Source organism: Solanum dulcamara, chromosome 4 (genome assembly GCF_947179165.1).
Source record: "Solanum dulcamara chromosome 4, daSolDulc1.2, whole genome shotgun sequence".
Taxonomy (NCBI): domain Eukaryota; kingdom Viridiplantae; phylum Streptophyta; class Magnoliopsida; order Solanales; family Solanaceae; genus Solanum; species Solanum dulcamara.
The window spans coordinates 61795844-61817354 of record NC_077240.1 but is presented as its reverse complement, the minus strand read 5'-3'; the positions used below and the strand labels follow the sequence as shown (position 1 = coordinate 61817354).

General features: G+C 35.8%; 1 protein-coding gene across 4 annotated transcripts in view; it reads left to right on the top strand.

Moving 5' to 3' along the window:
* The window catches only part of LOC129887477 (polycomb group protein EMBRYONIC FLOWER 2), a 37786-nt gene that overhangs the window by 4354 nt on the left and 11921 nt on the right, over positions 1 to 21511 (top strand). For all 4 annotated transcript variants that reach the window (XM_055962589.1, XM_055962588.1, XM_055962591.1 and 1 more), the window contains exons 7-19: positions 16 to 57; positions 7292 to 7431; positions 8668 to 8730; positions 8845 to 8966; positions 9678 to 9742; positions 10514 to 10566; positions 10712 to 10765; positions 10849 to 10908; positions 11357 to 11403; positions 11504 to 11625; positions 14075 to 14258; positions 15354 to 15402; positions 21077 to 21160. In XM_055962589.1, the coding sequence (XP_055818564.1) occupies positions 16 to 57; positions 7292 to 7431; positions 8668 to 8730; positions 8845 to 8966; positions 9678 to 9742; positions 10514 to 10566; positions 10712 to 10765; positions 10849 to 10908; positions 11357 to 11403; positions 11504 to 11625; positions 14075 to 14258; positions 15354 to 15402; positions 21077 to 21160 (1085 nt within the window). The remainder of the gene's footprint in view (positions 1 to 15; positions 58 to 7291; positions 7432 to 8667; positions 8731 to 8844; positions 8967 to 9677; positions 9743 to 10513; positions 10567 to 10711; positions 10766 to 10848; positions 10909 to 11356; positions 11404 to 11503; positions 11626 to 14074; positions 14259 to 15353; positions 15403 to 21076; positions 21161 to 21511) is intronic.

Sequence of the window (21511 nt, the reverse complement as noted above, 5' to 3'; positions counted from 1 at the left end):
TTTCTGCCTTTGCAGCCGAACTTATGAGAGATCGTGTGGATATATCTTCATTTCCATGTAAGTAGTGGGAGGTTGGAAAGATCCTGAGTTTGTGCAGTTACAGGTGTCAAATAAACTTTATCTGGCACTTATGATTTCTAGCCTTTTCAAACTCAGCAACTTTTCATTTTGTTCTCTTTTGCTATTTGTTTTGATGGTTTAGAAAAAATTAAGCATATGTATATTGTTTAAATATTGCAAGTCTTAACCGTCTATAATAAATATTTAAATATTAAAGTAAAAAAGTCTAACCATCTATAATGTGCCACATCTGTAAACATGTTTCTTCAGTTGTGAGTGACCTATTTCACAAGCCTGAAGTAAAAGGGAAAAGAATATAATGGCAATGACATAGTATTTGCAGTATGGTAACCAATACATGAGGTCTCTATTGTAATTCTTTCCTATTCTTGTCTTTCATAGTTTTAGAAAGCATTTCCTTCTGGTTCTACACTTTTAGCTGATTGAGGAAAGAGAATTTCGGAATTTCCCTTCTACATGTCCCTTTATGCCCTTATAAAAGTGATTCTCCTTCACAATCTCCTCCATGAACACTGTCTCTTTACTTTTCCTTTCCTCTTAGTCTCTCTAGGACCTGACAAGATACGAACATCTTTAGTTTTAATGCTTTCAGGGAGTTTCTTACTATCTTCTAACAAGCAAGGATTGTGTGAAACCAGTCCTACACTTAACAGCAGCACTAAATCCTTTGTATATCTCAATCTAATGGGTTCACAGCACTAAAAGAACATACATTACAAAGTTTGAATGTTATAAGAGAAGTCTTTCTTAAGTTAAAAGTCTAACCCAGGCATTCTTCCCTAGACAACTTTTAGAAGTCCCTTCTGGGCTTCTGAAATCCTCTCCGGTGGTCTTTCACCATCGGAGATTCCTCCTACACTTTTTATTTTCTAAATCTTCTTTTTTCTTTCTGTTTCCATTATGGAAAATCCTCTATTTTTCAGAATGGGAACCAAGTCTTTTGACATCACAGCCTTTTTCTCAGGCATAGGGATATGGTTCTACGGGGTGGAGAGCAAAAAACTCTCAATGAGAAGAATGACAGTTAGCAGAGGGGTTCTTTTATGGCTGTGCAAGACACTGATTGAAGCTTCTGGAAACAAGGGGAAGAGTTTTAAATCCATAGATATAAGGACATGTCAACACACATTTATTGCAATCAAAAGTTCAAACAAATTTGGTCGATTCATCTCAATAATAGCTGTTAAGGGTCAGAACAGAACAATTATTATACTACTAGAGAATAAAATTAATGAGGGATGGAAAGAGTGGTGCACAAAATTGAAGAGTTCATTAATAGACTATCAAGTACACAAGGCATATTTATTACACATGGGGATACAAGGGGGAAGTAATTGAGGGGAGGATAAGAAGCTATTACAAGAAACAAATGGAAGCAAGAATGTAGACAGAAAAGAGCCTATAAATGTAGCAAAAGCTTCCTATCTTGAAGGACAATGCTCTGCTTAGGAAGATTTATTGGTGGTGAAGAAGCCCGAACACGAAATGATTTTAGAAGATGGCCAATCGAGACCTGGAAAGGAGTCCCTAATATTCAGGTCACGGATTCAATTTTCTCTTTGAGTTCTCGTCTAAAAGAGCAGCAAAACACATTTTGATGGGCGAATGGAAGAGACAATGCCAAAACCTAGCGCTTGACTGGTGGAGCTTGACGAAAACAACATTCCCAAACACAACGAGATTCGACTGGTTCTGGATTAAGGTCTTAGGCCTTCCTCTGCATCTGTGGAACTCTGAAACTATGAGAAAAATAGGAGATGGGTATGGGGGATGTATGGAGAATGAGGAAGAGACGGAACTCAAAAATCACCTATGATGGGCTAGAATCAGAGTTAAAGGGCTTAGGGAAAAAATCCCTGTTGACATAGAAGTCGAAAACGAAAATGTATTTTTTTCACTACCAATCTAGTGCAAAGAACTGGCAACCTACCGAAAAAAGACGCCGGAGAAGATGTTTGTCGAGGGCGGTATGATGGGGGATGAGTCAAACCCTAGGATAACTATGCCTGTGAGTCTATTCACAACAGAGGTATGGAATCTGCAGAAGGAGATATATCTTACCCCAATATATACAAGAAAAAGGAATGATGGGCTGGCAGTGGGCACATGCTAACAGATGGGCCCCACTCAAATGAAGGGGAGATAAATGATGGGGGTTCCATCACTGGACAGATCGATGAGGGGAGAAGAAGAGAGAGAAATTGGCAAGGGCATCATTTAAGTGGTGTGTGTACCATTCCACTTAAATGGAATAACATTTTAAGCCTTTTACTAGGCCCAAAAAGAAGTCAAAAGCCTTTTACTGAGCCTTTCACTTACTTTATTAACTTTATCAAATAATGAGACATCAAGTATGAATTTTGTTAAGTTCAAAGGGGAGACAATGCAAATTGAAGAGAAAAAGGGGAAAACAGTCAAGAGGAACAACTGCAATCAGACATGCAAATACAAGGAAGAAAGTCAAAATTGAATAGCAATTCAATCCAAAAAATTGATGAACGGGAGGTGGATTTGATAGTAGTGCTCAAGAGGAGGACCTAGCTGCGGCTACTACCAATTGGGTTCAAGCAAACATGATCAAGCTTGGACAACAATTTGGTGTAGATTTCAGAGGATTCAAGAAGGAAGCCTACATGATGTTAGCCAAGATGGATCAAAGGAGAGCGAAGGAGAAAGGAAAAGAATGAGATGGTGCAGGCATCAAGCTCTAAAAATACTATACCAAAGTAAGTAAGGAACTTGTTCTTTGATGTAAACTTCAAAGATGGAGAACCAAGATCTAGTAGGAGGATCCTATCATTAACCAATCAATGAGAGTAAAGTTAATCTCTTGGAATGTGAGGGGGTTAATTAGGAGTGATAAAAGGGATATTGTTAGGAAGTTCATTCACCAATAGGGGGCTGACATTTATATTTTAGTTGAAACAAAATTAGAAGGGGCTTTTGATGGAGTAGTTCAAAGTATATGGAGTAATAGATGGGTGGGAGAGTTTCTCAAAGAGGCAATAAGAAGCAGTGGGGGTATTGCAATCCTTTGTAGTAGAAGGGTGTGGAGTGGAGAACTTTTGGAGACTGGCAGTTAGAGTATTACTGGGAAATTCACTGGAGTAAATAGGAGTTCAGTTGATACATCACTACAATCAATGAAGATTGTATCATACAGATCAGGAAGACCTTATTGGAGGAACTACTAACAATTAGAAGCAGATATACTGGGCCGTGGATAGTATGTGGAGATTTCAATGTTACCAGATACTCCTCAGAAAGGACAAACTGTCTACGATTAGATGGAAGCTATGACAAAATTTTCTTCCTGTATTGAGGAACTGGAGCTGGTTGATCCTCCTTTATTTGGAGGATCATACACTTGGAGGAGAGGGGAAAACCACAAAACAACATCAAGAATTGACAGATTTTTACACCGTGCACAATGGGGAGAGAAATTTTCTCGGATAAAGTCCTAACAAAGTTAACATCATATCACAACACTATTGCTTTGACATGTGGAGAATGGAACTGGAAGAAATCCTATTTCAAATTTGAATCATGGTGGCCGGAAGTGGAGGGTTTCAAGGACAATGTAAAGGAGTGGTGGATTTCATTCAATATGGAAGGCCGGCCAAACTTTATATTGGCTGAAAAATGAAATTATTAAAGACAAAGCTGAAGGAATAGAGTAGGGACAACAAATGTAATTGGAAACAGAGAAAGCAAGATATTTTGGATCAGATAGCAAGATGTTGAAACCATACAGGAACACAGGGTGCTCACTGATGATGTAGTATTGCAAAAGACAAACCTAGCTATGGAATTTGAAGAGATTGCTAACAATGAGGAGATAGCTTGGAAACAAAGGTTCAAGATACAATGATTGAAACAAGATGACAAAAATACTAAGTAGTTCTTCCATAGAATTGCCACTTTAAAAAAAAAATTTCATGGAACAACTTGAGGTGGAAGGAAGCATATTGAAGGATCAAGTTTTGATCAAAGAGGAAGTTCAAATTTTTTATATGAATCTACACAAAGAACCTAAAGAATGGAGGCATGATCTAAACATGCAGAATGTTTCTATGAGATCTGAGTAAGAACAAACTTGGTTTCAAAGACCTTTTGAAGAGGAAGAAATTTGGGAAAGTATAAGGATAAGGAGAAGGCACCTGGCCCAAATGAATTCCCTATGATTTTCTTTCAGACTTTCTGGGATGTATTGAAGGGAGACCTAATCAACACTATGGCTCACTTCCACTCCAAACAGGCCTTTTAAAAGAGTTCCAATGTAACTATCATAGCTTTGATCCCCAAAAACGTTGGAGCGTTAGAGTTGAAGGACTATAAACCAATCAGTTTGATAGGAGGAGTATACAAATCATAGCCAAGTTATTGGCAGAGAGATTGAAAAAGGTGGTAAGCAAACTGGTCAACAAGAACCAAATGGCTTTCATTAAAGGGAGACAGATCATGGATGCTGCATTAATAGCTAGTAAATGCATGGACTCAAGATTGAAAGGTGGAGATGTAGGTGTTTTATGCAAGTTGGACATCCAGAAAGCTTATGACCATGTAATTTGGTCCTATTGATTGAACATATTGAAACAAATGGGATTTGGCAACAAGTGGCTGAAAAGGATAGAAGTATGCATCAAGATAGTTGGATTTTCAGACCTTGTAAATGGAGAACCAGTTGGCTTCTTCCCCTCAGAAAGAGGATTGAGACAAGGGGACCCTTTATCTCCTTTCGTTTTTATTTTAGCAATGGAAGGTTTTGATAGTATGATGAGAATAGCAACACAACACAGATGGATCAAAGGCTTCAATATAGGGGACATATCAGGAAGGGGAAAAGAAATCAGTCACTTATTATATGCAGATGACATCATCATCATGTGTGAACCAAAAGCTGAACAACTGAATTTTATTAGATTGATTTTGAATCTCTTTGAAGCAATGTCTGGCCTAAAGGTTAATTGGGGGAAGAGTAGCTTGATTCCTGTTAAAGATGTACCTCAAATTCAAGGTGTGGCAAACATTTTGGGGTGTAAAATTGAAGGATTGCCAACCACTTATCTGGGTATGCCTTTAGGAGCAAACACAAGGCACTAGAGATTTGGGATGGGATTCTGGAAAAGATAGAAAGGAAGTTGGCAGGGTGGAAAACACAATACCTCTCATTGGGAGGTAGAGTGATTCTGATTAACTTTGTTCTTGACTCCCTCCCCACTTATGTTATGTCCTTATTCCCAATTCCTTCAAAAGTTGTCGAGAAACTGGACATGCTTAGAAGGGACTATCTATGGCAAGGAGGGAAATAAGGCAAGGGTTACTATCTGGTGAAGTGGAATACTGTAATGCTGAGCAAGAGGAGGCTTGGGTATCAGAAATTTGAAAGTTCAAAACAGAAGTCTTTTAATGAAATGGTTGTGGAGATATATAAATGAGGATATCACTCTCTGGAAGGAGGTGATAGCAACAAAATATAGGGAACTGAATCCGAGGTGTACAGAGGCAGTTACAACACCATATGCATGGGGAGTATGGAGAACAATCAGAGCATTATGGAAGAAAATCTGATTCTCAAAGTGGGAAGCGGCAACAATTTCAAATTTTGGAGAGATGGTTGGATTGACCAGACCTCTTTGAGTGAGTCATTTCCAGACCTCTTCTCCATTTGAACCGATCCTAATGTCAAGGTAGGTGATTGCTGGTCTACACAAGGATGGAACTTATCCTTCAAAAGACTTTTAAATGATTGGGAAATAGAGAGAGTGGCCTCATTACTTGAAAAATTGGGGGGGGGGGGGGGTACTAGCCTCAACACAAATGCAACAGACAGGGTTATCTGGAAGCACAACAAGGAGGGAAAGTTCATAGTTAATAGTACCTATAAGATAGGGAGACATGGGGATCTGGAAGTGCTCAATATCAAAGGAAGAATATTTGGAGAGGTTTAATTCCCACAAAAGTGCAATGTTTCACCTGTTTAGTAATCAAAAAAGCATGCCTAACCCAAGAATTCCTTCAGAAGAAAGTAAGGATACTGGTTCCAAGATGTTTTCCATATAATCTAACTGGAGAAACAAACAGTCACCTATTCTTACATTGCAAGTTCACAGCACAGCTCTGGGAACTTTTTTCTCAACATCACCGGTCAAAGTTGGACCATGCCAGAGCACACAACTAATCTATTCAGTTGTTGGAGTAGAAGAGGGGGAAGCAAGACTCAAAAGAGATGGTGGAAGTTGATACCATCATGTATATGGTGGTCTGTGTAGTGAGAAAGGAATGGAAGATGTTTTGAAGATAGATCCACTTCCATTCACAAAGTAAAATGGAATTGTTTAGTATGTTTACTTTTTTGGTGTAAACCATTATGTATAGTGGATGTAGATCAAATTGTGGAGTTGATAGGATATTTATAATTTTTGTGATGAATTTTGAAGGTGGCCAGCATATCCTAATGCTGAAGAATACAAACTTACCAATTCTCAAAAAAAAAGTTTGAATGTTACATCTGGAATGTTCTCAATAAATGGATCTGAAAGAAGTCCACAGACTTTCGTCAGTGCTTGGGAAGTTTGAATAGGCATTCATTAGCACATGAAAAGAAAAACCACATAGAGGTTGTTATTATATCAAATTACATCATGTTAGGTTGTCTGTATGCCTTATTGTCTTTTGCTTTGTAATTTTACATTTTTCAGTATGTTTGATAACCTCCCTTTTCCATATCTAGTTGATTTAGAGCCCGTTTGGATTGACTTTAAGTTGATCAAAATCAACTTAAAACTCCTTTTCAGCTTTTGAACGTGTTTGCCTAATGCTAATTTTAAGCCAGAAAGTTCTTAAAGTCAGTCAAAAATGAAAAGTTAGGATTCCTAACTTTTTTTTTAAGTGCTTAAAGTCATTTTCTTTGACAATGGAAATTACTTTTATATCCCTTATATTTTAACTAAATTTCCAAACTATCCTTTTTATTCTTTTAACCCTAAAATTCACATAATTTTCCTCATTTAAGCACTTTTATCCAAACACTCAACTGCTTATTTATAAAAATAACTTTCAGCACTTTAAAGTTCTAAAAGCACTTCATACATAAAAGTTACTTTTTTTAAGCCCATCCAAACGGGCTCTTAAGTTTTTGATCTTTTCTTCAGGTTTCTCATGATCCATCATCTTTATTGTTCTAATCTTATTTTCAAAACTGTGGTAGTGAATCATGAAGGGCACTGCTTGTTGGGCAGAATGCCGATGGAATTACTTCATTTATTGTGGGAAAAGTCTCCCAATTTGAGTTTAGGGGAGGGAGCTGAGATGTTATCAACTGTTGACTTGAACCCTTGTTTCATGAAGGTACGCCCTAGCTGAAGTTGCTGAATAGAAGTATATATTGTTATTTTTTTTTTTTTTTTGTTTGTTCTGTTTTGATGATCAAGAAACCCTGATAGCCGGTGGTGCATGAGTCAATACTCGGTGGATAATGGGCCTACCCCTCTACCTTTCTCCACTAAAAAAAATAGTAGTAGTATGTATTGCTAGTTTGATATTGCTTTGTTGACTGCTTTGTGAACCAACATCTCACTGACAATCAATCTGGAAGAGTGATCACGACTTGTTGTTATGCTTCAAATGTACATCCTTGTGGGAACTTTTCTTCAACCAAACACCAATAGAAAAAGTTCTGCGTTTCTGCAAAACATTGAGAATACTGCTCCACAGGTGCTTTTCAGATTTTGTAAAAACTGAAAAGTTTTTCTATGTTGGTGTTTGGTTGAATAATTACTTGAGAAAAAATTGAAATAATTTTTTCCGTAAAAAGTTTGCAACACTTTCTGGAAACAAACGCCAGCTCAGTAAATTGAAGTCTTGCCACTGGTGGGGGTGTTGCAGCTGCCCTTAGTCATGTTATTATGCCTCCCTTTTCCTTACCAAAAATCAGAGCAAGTAGATTTAAAAACCAGCTCTGGTTTACTTAAAAATCTGACTAATCTTCTATACCGAGGTTGATACTGGATACGATTTATCTCATCTGCTCGCTTGACTACGTCTGGAACTCTAGAATCGATATGGCTTCTCCGAAGTATTACTAAATTTTGGATTTGTCTTTTATTAATTAAGGTAGATATGTCTTCTCTTTCCTATGTTGCTCATATATGTCATATTTAGTAGGTCCATAGGTGAAAACAAGGAATTTTTGTCCTCTCTTTTGTTAATCATAAGTGAAGGGTTTGATAACCTAGCAGCCGGACCTTCACATATTTGGTAAAGGCTAATTCTTCTAGATAGACTCTTTTCATTTAGTGTTTCATGATGTCGAATCCGTTTATAGTGGCCATTGCCAGATGCTTTGCAGAGGCTGGTTCTTCTGGATAAATGATGCTGGAAGGGCATTGCTGAAGTACTTCTAATTAATTCGCGCATGTTGTTCTGGTGTTGATACATGGTCACACTCCCACATAATGAAACAAGTAATAGTGATACATAGTCAGAATAACGATTAGTGAACAGTTAACTTGTTGAAGAAAGGAAGAAATAAAGAATAACAAGAGAAACCATCTTCTCTGACAGCTATTGTGTCTTCATCTGCAGACAAGCTGTTTGGACAAAGACAGACGCATTTCCTTTCAGTATCCCCGCAGTTCTGCGGCTCTGGTACGTCATTTTGTACTCAGTGCTTATGTCCCTGAGGATTTTAATAAAAGATTTTCGATCTTTTTGCTTATATAATTGAATTTCTTGGATGCTTTAATGGTTGGATTATGAAAGGCGACAATACAACAGCTGCAAGTCAAAATTGCCTCAGAGGAAGCTGCTGCAAGAGAAAGAACACCATATGATTCATTCTCCTATGATGACATTCCTACAACTTCATTGGCTCGAATAATAAGGTGAAGCACTATTTTCTGCGCTGCATATTTCTCTATTTTGTCGTGTGTATTGCCTTTCTTGTGTTTGTCATTGTGCAATGCCTTCTTTCCTAGCTGTACAAGAAATTATCAATACTATCATTGTTTACAGCAATACTTCCATCATTGTGTTAATTCTTCTTCCCAGCACATACTTGCATTCAATTTATTGCTCGTTTGAGCCTGTGCCACTAGGTAGATTTGCCCTTAAAATTATACTGGTATATATCTAGCTTGTTAGATTAGCTTCCTCGTATGTTCTCAGCAAGTTTTTGTGCATGTTTTGTAGACCTTGTCATTCTTACCCATCTTTGCTACCTTCGCTTGTTGTAAATGATTCAACCAATTCAACCCAATTGGTCAACCCTGTGAGCCCATCTCGTTTTCCAATGTGAATGTAGTGATGCAACTCTAAGTCATAAACATGCTAAAATATTGAATGCTCTATTGCACTCTGCGGTTTTGAAGATAAGTCAAGATGCTGATTTATGTTTTTTCCGCCGCATGTCCCCTTTAAAGTTTCATTTTCTTCTTTAGCAAACAACATTTCCTTATTTCTTTTCATTCCTTTAGTTTTAAGTGAGTTTTGAAAGTGTGGGTTTAGCTTGATACTGAAATTGAAGAGCTTCAGAATTCTTATGTCCATTGTGAAGTAGATATGTAGCTAATACTTTTGCTTATCACGCTTTCTAGGTTGAGGACAGGAAATGTTGTTTTCAACTATATGTACTATAACAATAAGTTGCAGAGAACAGAAGGTAAACTTAATTCTTCTTTCTATTGTAAAGCTGTGGCTTTTTTGACGTCATATTTGGCTACTTTTGTTTAATTTTATGATATTACCACCAATATCTGTGTTTGCTCTGGGTGGTTGTTCCTTGTGCTTTTGAACTGAGGTCAGACTCTATGTTGGCTAGTTTTGTTTTGTAAAGCATTTTCTGTTATTTGGATGGATTTAAAATGATTAAAGCAGGGTTCTTTTCCAGTTATAGAATCTGCTCCATTTTGTTCTTTTCTTGAAAATAAAATCTTCTCGCCTAAACTACGTCCTGAACTCATCTGGTATTTTGTTACTCGAATGTCTCACTTACTTTGGTGAACCCTCCCTTTGTTGTATATGTATGCTTCATGTTGTTGGGTCATGTAAAATGCGCCTAAGTTGGAGTTTTGAGTACTATCTCTTAGGCACAGCTTTAGATTCTGGGCATATAGCAAAATAGTGCACCGTATATCCATTTGAAATAAATTGTAAGAGCAATCAACTAAAGGTCTCCAACTTTCTGCTTGGACTTTAGTCTGCGGCTTTCATATGTCAGTCAATCTGTTTGAATTGCCACCATCCTACATATATCAAGAGGTATTTAGCTCTTGGAGTGAGAGCAGTTAATAGCTTTTAGAATGGTGAAATTGATGACATTTCCATATGCGCGGTATTCTTTTCTTTGATCAAATTCCTTCCATATAAATATTGCTTGTGCAGTTCAAGCTACTTAGTTTGCTTTTTCTTTTTTCCTTTTCTAAACTTGCAGTGACGGAGGACTTCACCTGTCCTTTCTGCTTGGTAAAATGTGTCAGCTTTAAGGTAAATACTGGGATAGTCTTATTTTGTTTCTTTAATAAAACTGAGCTATATGGATCCAGTTTGAAATGGTTTTGGCGAGAAATTTGATTTAAAGTAATTAAATAATTAGTTTAATAATTTTGTATCTTTGCTTTTTTGCTTTTAGGGTTTGAGATATCACTTATGCTCATCTCATGATCTGTTCAACTTTGAATTTTGGGTTGGTAAACTTCAGCACGCTTCAAATAAAATTTTAATTGTGTATTTCTCTAAGCTGTCAAATTAACCTCGTATCCTTTTTAGGTAAATGAAGAATATCAAGCTGTAAATGTATCTGTAAGAAGTGAGATGTGGAGATCTGAGGTCAGCACATTTTCTTTTAACTTAGTGGTGAATCGTATATGGTCTGTAGTATCTGCTCCTAGCACAAATCTGCTGCAATACACAGTAGATTTCTCGATATGCCTGTAGGAGATGGATGTATGCTTAACTCTTCTTTTAGGTATTTTGATTTCTGTAAACATGTCTGCAGTTGACCTTCTAGGAAGCTTTACTGGGTTCTTGATGAATGACATGTAGTTTAATGGTGAATATCTTTAATAAGGTCATGTGTTTTATTTGTATGATATTTGGTTAAATTCTTACCTCTATAATTTTGATTAGGCAAAGGTTTGATTTTTTTTTAATTATGGTTTGAAAAGTCAGTTCTGTATTATATAATTAATTTCTGATACTTGAAATGCTTGACTACTGTTACTATTCATGCCTTTTCTTCTGTGCAAATTAACTTGCTCTCTGGATTGATCGTCAGATTGTTGCTGATGGCGTGGATCCTAAGCAACAGACATTCTTCTTTTGGTATGGCACTATCACACTACTCCAATTTGTATTGTAGCTATTTGATGTTACTTCAGAAGTGTTGTGATATTCCACTGCTTTATTTGTAATTTATGCTCAGTTCAAAGCCACTAAGACGGAGGGAACGGGCAGATTTAGTTCAAAATTCAAAGCATGTGCACCCACTTGTTTTAGATTCAGATTTCCCTACGTCAATGAATGATCTCAATGAGAAGATTAATGGTAATGATGACTCTTTTTCTTTCTTTTTGCCATTGCATTCCTTGGATTATTACTTGTTGTCAAAGTTCCATCAACATCCTCCTTTCGTAAGTTGAAAGGTACACAGTTGCTGTCTGAAAGTGCAGCAATGTTTGATTGTTGTAGATAAGGAACTATCTAGATGATCATTTCCTTGCATACTGTGCAATAAAATTATAATTGTCTTGCCTATGGCAAATGGTAGCTGATGTTCCTTGTCCACACCCCTCTCTCGATGAAGACTTGGCAAATTATAATGGTGGAATTTGTGTGCTACTGGCCCTTGAGGATTCTTGGTTATCAAAAAAAATCCTAGTAGAATAATGATTTTATGTGTATATATTATTAATTTAGAACCCAATAGCTAAAAAGGGCTTGAATTTTTTCTTTGCAGAACCCATATATTTTAAATCTTAGATCTGACTCTACTTCTCCTTATAGTATTTTCCAGGAGAGTTGAGATACTTTATGTACCTATGGATGCTCTTTCAAGGTAGAAGAGGGTTTTAGTTTTTTCTTATTTATGTAAATGCGAGTTGCTTTTTCCAGTATTTTAACAAGCAGAACTGCAGCATGCCACAGTTGAAGGTGAATGCAAATCATCTTGAGGCATAGCTGGGGCGTACCATGAGATGCATGGCCCAATTGCTCGGGCATGTCCTGATGCATGACCTGAATTCTGTTCAATTTCCCTTCAAAGTCCTAAGTAATCCTGGACTCAAACCCACAATAACAATCCAAAATGCAGGAGGTTTGAGTATCTGCAAAATCAATTTTTCGTTTAATGCCCACTAATTTGCTAACTCAGATTCTTTGTTTGTGAAGTTAATCAGAAAATTGCTTGATGGAATAGAGAAACTTAACAAGTTACTGAGTGCCATAATCTAACGGTATAATCTGAAAAACCGGTGTCGTTCTGCCAACCCAACTGTTGAATGCCATAGTCTTCTGTTTGCCTATAGCTCCACAGATAGTGACTGAGTTTCTGTTTTAGGAAGGGAGGGAGAATTGACTTCCTCTGATCATGAAGAGAAATAGGCTTTTTTCTACAATGCAGCGTTTTTTTGTCATTCGAGACTTCAAGTGAGATGGAATCTGGGTATTGGTTTTAAGGTGGCGAACTGGGGATTTGCTATATGTATGTATATATAGAATGTAATACGATGGAATTCATTTGCTTAATGATTTCTGGTAGAAATGATTTGCTTTTATAACAATAGTATATCACATTGATATAGGTATACTGGTAGGGTTTTGAGAGAGAATTAGCGTCCTACTAGAAACATCATTTTATGATGGTGTAAGGATACAGTGTAGTGGAATTTATTTGCTTAATTGTTTTCTGGTAGAATTGATTTGCTTATATGACAATAAATATATCTTATTGGTATATGTATACTGGTGAAGCTTTGAGAAAGAATTATGTTTCTACTAGGAAAGTCATTATATGATGGTGTAAGAATATTATTAAAAAATAAATATGATATAATGGGATTCGTTTGCCTAATTGTTTTCTGATGGAATTGATTTTGCTTATATAATAATTGTATATCATATTGATATAGGTATACTGGTGGTGCTTTGAATTAGCTTCCTACCGGAAAATTTGCTTATGATGGTGTAATACAAAATTTTAGTGGGAATATACACAAAGGTTCCCCTGAACTAGCCTCTGGATTCCAAAAAGATACTTACATTTTTTTTTGGGGGGGGGGGGGTCCTATGGCTCTGTAGTCATTTAAAGTGGTACAAAAGTCACCTTTTGTGACTGGCACCTGTTCGAAGAAAACCAGTGCATGACACACACCAATCACGTTTTGCCATGCCATCCACCGGAAATCATCATGAAAGCCACCGAAACTCAAATCAAAACACCACCAAACAACAGCCTCCCATAATCCATGTTCTCTTCACAAAATTCCCTTCAATCCCCCCATTTAGTTTTCAAATTTAAAAATTTATTGGAATCAGTGTCTCAAAAATCACCACCAAATCAAAACCTGAAATTAAAATTGCCACCAAACCACAATCTGAAAATCTAAAACATCACCAAATCACCACCCAACCAAAATCCAAAAATCAGAAAATCACCGGATCCACCAAAATGTGAGTAGTAGGGAATTGTTGGGGTGAGTGAAAATAACACACAAAAAAAGAAGAAAATTAAAACCACCGCCAAATAAGAACCATAGGAAATCAGTTTCCTGACTTAGCTTTCTTGAGAGTGCTGCCTTTTGATTTAGGGGTTGGGTGAGCAGGAAGTGAATCATGTTCAAGTCTGAATGCCATTTCTTATTGTTTTAGCCTTTTGAGTGCGGATCAAAATTTTATTTCGTTTTTGTCTGAAGCCTTGGCATACAAGTCTGTTGGAATTGATATTGAAGCACCATTGTTACTAATAATGATTTTTCTGTTGATAAATATTTATCAGGTGTTGCTGACCCTGTAGAGTGTGATCCATCAAGTTCCAATGGTGCAAGTGTTCCCTCATCTGGTCACTTGTATACAGATCCTGATTCTGTTCAGTCAGCATCAGGAAGCACTCTTGCACCCCCAGCACTGCTTCAGTTTGCCAAGTCAAGAAAGTTATCAGTTGAGCGCTCTGATCCCAGAAAGTATGTTCAACGGCACAATGTCAAGTAGCATTTTTACTTAACCAAATGATTTTGGGTGGAAAAGATTTCACTGTTGAAAACCTTCAGTATTGTGTCCAATAAATCATCAATTATCTGATTTTGTTGTCTGCTTTAGGCATTAAACCCTTGAACTTCACTGTGGATTATTGGCTGTCTAATCTGGAGCTATTATTTTCCCTTTTATGATTATACCTCATTGGGCCTATTGCAGTTATGTTTTTGTTTTTGGGAGGCGGGTGTACACCTGCTCCCATGATTTGTAAATTTGAGGTTTTGATGCCTGTAGTTCTGAGAATTTTAGGAAATACCTGTGGGAGATCTACTTACTCCCCCTTTACTTTTTTCTCATTCAACGGTGCGAGGTGCCTTCAAAATCTGTCTTGCCATCTGGTTTAGTGACCAGTAGTGTCACTGTATCCAATCCGGGCCTACTGCAGTTATAGGGTTTCTTATTGGCCTATGTAACTCTTGGAATTATAGGAAATACCTTGAAAGATATACTACCCCTCTAGTTTTCCAAAGTATTCAACAGTGTCCTCATATTCAAATGTGGTCTTTGCCATTGATCTAGTGCCAAATAAGGCCTGGTTATGGTGGTTTTCTGTTCTGCCTTCTAAATAGCCTCAATCTAAACTTTTTCAAAACCTCAACCATGACCACCATTTTACTATGTGCGCCAGATGGAGTGGTTCTTGACTATCCTTTCTGCAATGTGATGGTACACTAGTGTTTTGAATTTGTCGTTGGTTGGGCTTTACTTCCCTTTTGATGATGCAACAAACCCTTTCCTTCTCTTTCTCCAACAGTTGTTAAATCAATCTGAGCTTATACACTACAAAATTAGGATTGGTCCCATGTATCTAGGTTAAGTAGGGTAACATTGATTATATTGGAACTGTCCCCTGATGCATTTCTGTATTATCTATTTTTCGCTGTCTTGTTGTTTTGCATAATGTCTTAGATGTGAAACTAATTGGGAGAAAATTGACTACACAATTTTTTGAATTATGGTTTACCTTTGTAGTTCGTAGATAAGATTGTCTGGCTTTTAATACTTTTGTTTCTCTCTTACAGTCGTGCACTCCTGCAAAAAAGGCAATTCTTTCATTCTCATAGGGCCCAGGTAATTAATCTCTTACTTTATGCTCGAGGATCTTGGAATTTCCATTTGGTTCCTCATAAGCCAATAGAATGTGAAATTATTTAACAAGCAGGATTATTTTGTATTTACTCGATGTATACAACTGTCTTAAAATCCTACAGAGTGGATGTTACACTTAAAAATCACAGTAAGTGGTCCAAAATGTGAAGCTTTTGGCCAAGTGAAGTTGCTTGATAGATTCTATAGTTGTACGGAAGCTGAGTATCCTATCAGGGATGATGGATACCCTCCTTGCAACTATATGTAAGGGCCTTTTTAACATAATATATATATGATCAATATATACTTGGTATAAGAAAGGATCAATTGGCATCTCAAAGTCATTAACCAACAAGGTGTGTGCTGGATATGACAACTTAGGATGATGTTTATAATCCAGACAAAACATGGGATGCCAGTCGAGTTTTTAGTGATTATTTGATTTTTAGTGTTAGAATTATTTGTTCATGTGTGTCATGGATGATGTTTGAAAGATGAATTAGCACAACACATTAACCAGTCAAAAAAATTAGTCAGTGTCATTCTAATTAAGAAAAATTTCTGTAGCTTAAGTAGTGGAGCTTAACCTGTGGTACACATGGTAAATTGGAAGGACAAGAAAAGGAAAAAGAAGTTCTTATAAGTGTCCAAGTTTGTCAAATGAATTGTGGATACATATGCATCCATAAGATACTGAAATGACTACCATTATTGGTATCAAATCAATAATAATTCATACAAGCTAAATCTTCGAACAATTCATTTGACAAACTTGGACACTTATAAGAACTTCTTTTTCCTTTTCTTGTCCTTCCAATTTACCATGTGTACCACAGGTTAAGCTCCACTACTTAAGCTACATATGCATCCATAAGATACTGAAATGACTACCATTATTGGTATCAAATCAATAATAATTCATACAAGCTAAATCTTCGAATCTTAAACCAGGCCAAATAAAGAATTTTAATTTAATTTATTCATTTTTCTCCTTATAAAGAGATTTCTTTTCATCCAAAAATTGGCTTCAGTTTGTTACATTGTTTTCATTGCATTGTTGAGGTGAATCATTTTTGGGAAAAATGACAAGAGGTGAATATATGAGCAAAATATATCAGGAAGCCTTGGTGATCTTGAAATACTGGGAAAATTGCATTTAAATGTTTCCCATGTTTCAAATAGTATCAGAAGAAAAATACTATAATTCAACATTTTAAAATTAAAATTTAGATGTTCGAAAACTATAAGAAAAATACTATAATTTGAATTCTTCTTATATTAATATGATGAAAAAAGACATTAAAATTAAAAAAAAAAATCTTTAAATGTTGGTGGGGGTTATGTCTGCGTACACTCTACCCTCCCCAGACCCCACATGGTGGGACTATACTGGGCTTGTTGTTGTTGTATCTTTAAATGTTGGTCAAAGTCCATATACCGTCAAACCTCGTTAAAACAGCAATGGCATTGATTAACAATACACTCTTTATAGAATTACCCCTCTACATAGCCATACTCAAATAGTGTATAATAATATTCTGTAAGAAATATATCATGTATAAAATAAAATATTAAAATATTTATGATAATTATCATTAATGTCATGCGCACAATAAATTTAAGTAAGAATTGTATTTAAATGTTGTCTATCAATTATGGTAATATCTTCACGAGGAATGACTACTGATGTTTGCGTTTTTCATATTCATAATCTTTATTATTTTGCATACTTTTGCTTATGACAGCTAAATAAGATCTAAACATCAAATGTCTGTATGCATATATAACGAGACCTCACTATAGTAATAATGAAGCTTTCGGACAAATGCTGCCAGTATGGAGAGGTTTGACTATAGTTGACTCTGAGAAGTGAAACGTGGCAAGTAGAAGTGAACGGATGGAGTATAATTTTTGGGTTATACTTGGTGTTGTTTTGACTGTTGGTGACATGTATGGGGAAATTTATATGGTTTTACTGAAATTGCCTGTGTGTTGATTAAGTGGCTTCTCTTTTCCTTATCGTGTTTTGGAGGGAGCTGAAGGATTTATATGGGTGAATAAAGTTCTGAAGCTAGCAGTTGGCTCCTTATTCAATAGAAAACTACTAAGTTTTTCTTTAATCTAAATATATTTGGTGTGGGCTGTCATGCCTCGAGCCTATACCCTGGCATGATTGGCATAGAATCATTGCTGGTTCCAAGCGAATCCTTGCCCTGTCTTACTATTATGCTGAAGGCGATTTCACCTATGTGGAAGCTTTAAAAACATGAGCATGCAATGACTTTGGAAAACAAATTCAACAATGTTGTAGATAGAAAATTTGAATAATAAAGATGTTTGTAAAACAATTGAAGCTATGACTCAACTCTACTGATTTGTCTATAAAGCCTCTGATGAACTAAAGATAGGTTTCGAGACAAGATCCCCGACTACCTGAATACTCTATTAAAACGTTTGGTTATTAATAAAACTTTAGATAGAGTGGAATCCTCCGAAAGCAAGGAGGCCTTACCAAGAGCTGGATGAAAGTGGGGTCCTAGTGATGCATTTACTGCCGATCCTGAATACCTGGATCTGCATAATGTTAGTACATGAAATGTACAATATGTAAAATAGCTGAATGAAACAACCAGCTAAAGACTGAAAATAGTAAACTGGAATAGTAAATTTGAAGATAAATTGTAATATAATCAACAAAAAAGTAAAGCATGCTGTAAATTAACAACAAAACTTTACAACTATATATATATATATTAAAAATATATATTAATAGCAATATTAAAAATAATATAACTTTCCATTTCTTGGGGAGTTTCTCTAATCGACAACTATCACGTGAGCCTCGTGATGATACATCGTTTTGCCTACGTTGCCAGAGCCATCCTATACCTTGCCAAGGTAAAGCGAATTTAACTAATGGATCCCAATCTCTAATCCCTTACCAGGAGCTTTCTGAGGAGTCGCTCGAATCAACGACACGAGTCTATCATATGCTGGTGGCGCAGTTTTGGCATTTGGATTATTTGAACCCTTACCCGATTCGTTGCTCAATACTACTCCCAAAATATGCATTGGTGCTCAATAACTTTAAAGCTGTCCCACTTTAGGGAAGAATGTCTCACTTTAGGGGAAAAATGAAAATCACTTTCTTTGAGACCTTGCTCAAATAGTTCTTTAAAACTGAACTTGCTTTAAACTGACTATGCTTTTTTGAAAATATGCCTTTTCTTTCTTTTTGAAATAATGCTCTTGAAACTAAATATACATTCTTGAAACAGTTTGTTGAAATAATGCATTTGAAGCTAAATATACTTTCTTAAGCTCTTTCTTGAAGTTAAAAATACTTTCACTTTTCTTTTTTTTTTTTAAAAAAACTTTCTTGAAATACTTTTTAAAAATCTTAAAACTTGCTTTAATCTTGGAAACGATGAATGTTAATACTATAACAAGGTTTTTAGATACCTTTAGCTAAAAAGGGTCCAAGTTGTAGAATAACCATGAACCATCATAAAGAATCATCAATGAACATGAAATACAGTAATTTCAATTGTAGAAATCAACAATAAGATTTTTGAATTAGAAAGAACTTGAATTCATGGACTTTATGTAAAAATTCTAACTTTGATCTTACTAACTGAAACTGTATATGTAGGGCATGAGAAAGAACTAATTTCCTCACTATGATAGCGTTGCATACTTGAAAGGCTCCACAAATCTTAATGATGAACCCTAACTTGATAAAGAATGATCAAGAAACCTTTTCTTTAGATTCTTGATTTCTCTTCTTGAAAATTTTATGGCCAAGGGTTAAGATTTCTATTAACAATTCATGATTAGATGATGAAATTTTATTGGAAAGCTTGACATCCTTAGAGAAGGACTTACCTTGATGATGGAGGATGAGAGGAGTAGAGAAAACCAATTCTACATCTTGAAAGAATGGACAAAGAAAGGAAAAAAAACAATAGAACTAACTTAAAAAGGGTTCCCGTTGATACCTTGTGCGGAATGAAGTGCGCTTCACACTTGGCATTGTGTAAAACGCACAATACCAAGTGTGAATTACACATGCTTCCAGTGAGTCGGTTCGACTACTACCTTTTGGTAAAATCATCATAACTTTCTATTCTGAAATCGGATTAACGAGCAATCAGTGGCGTTGGACAGAAGACTCGAAGATCTTTAATTTGGTAGGTTATGTTCACGTAACTCCCCATATTCTAGGAGATACGCCTGTCTGAAGTTGATTCAAGTAAAAACTTATACCGAAACTCAGTCAGTAAAGAAGTTGAACTTTGAACTGACCTTTGTCCTAGAAGATTTTTCTGACCTTAATTCTTCTCCAAATCACTTTCCACACTAAAGAATTGACCTTAACATAATAACATCTATGTACAATTAGAAATCCTCGGGTTTGGGTCTATACACATATGAAAATGGTTCAGATCTTAGCTTAGAATTTGTGGGGTGTTACATGGGCTCTCATGAAATATTAGTTCAGCACATTGACTTAAGTGTCTAAGTAATGGGATACTTCAAATTTCTCATTATGGAATCAGCAATGGCTTTATGGTACCAATGTAAATACTTTACGAAATGCAGTTGAAAGCAACTTGACTTGTCACTATATTTTAAATACAACAAATCATTGATGCCGCTTAACATGCCTCAAATCAATTTTAACTTTAGAACTAACACAGTCAGATATTTAGTTCATAGTAATTTCTTGGCAATTATGTCACAGATTCTAAGAATTTTCTAAATTAAACCTATTATAAATAAATAAAGTAATTTAAAATTTATTAAAAAATAATTAAAATTGCTAATTGGAAGCATTGTAGGCATTAACAAGTTGTTAACCTTTTGTTTATGTACTTTTGTTGGTATAAGTTATAACCCTCATATCCGGAATCCATTGGCCTTACTAATCCAGATTTATGGCAAGTGCTTCCTGCCAGGAGCTTATCCATTCCCATGGCTTGAATCAGAGACCTCTAATTAAGGGTGGATAGATTACTTGCATATCTATCAATGGAGTGTTATAATTAAGCAACTTAAATTATTCAATGATCAGGACTTCGGTCTCTAAGTTTCAATTTCATCAAAAGCCCTAGCTTTGCCATTGCAAAGTACTGCTGATATTTTTAGTCATACACTGGTACATAGGGTTCATTGTTGGGAGCTTCCTGCAATGTAAAGTTTAAAAAATTTCTTACTTTTCATGGTTTCTGTTTAATCAGAAAAATTTCTTCTGAGAAAGGTAAATGAACTGTTTAACCAGAGATGTGATAAGATTTCGTGTCATTCATGGGACGTGTATAATCTATGATGTTACACATATATATATATATATATATATATATATATATATAAAAACTAATCAAAGATCTATTGTAATGACAGTGCAATATTGGTTTTGATTGTAGTGTGTGTTGTGATTTCCATTTGAAATAGCCCCAGGATTTGGGGTCTAGAGGTGAATTATCTTGCTGAATGTGACACAGAGTTAAATAGATTTTGAAATGTTTGTCTACTTGTATGAATCTTATAGTCTTCGAAAGGGATGAGGTAGCCAATATATGGCGTTAGAAATCTTTGAAGCGACGGAGAGTCCTTTTAACTTATGTTTCTAATGAAAATTTTTATTTGGGTGAAGCCCATGGCACTGGAGCAAGTTTTATCAGACCGAGACAGTGAGGATGAAGTTGATGATGATGTTGCAGATCTTGAAGATCGAAGGGTATGCAGCATAATTATATATATTGGTCTTTATTGTACTCTGTGTTCAAATTAATTGGCTGACTTTTTGGGTTAGTTTGTCCTGATTGTCTTGACCCTTCAAATAAATGGAAAAAACATGTTCTTTTACATATTTGAACTAACCATATATTCGCCATAGTGTTTTATCTTATTGAACTTGCCCACTTTCATTCATGAGAACATCTATTTTAAGAATATTGTATTAAATTACTTTATTGTGCCATTCAAAATTGTTCCCTTCATTTTCAAATTTTGTTTAATTGGGTCGTGCGCAATTAGACTTGAGAGTAGTGGGAATCTGTAAAGGGTCTTTTGCAACACCAAACAGGAC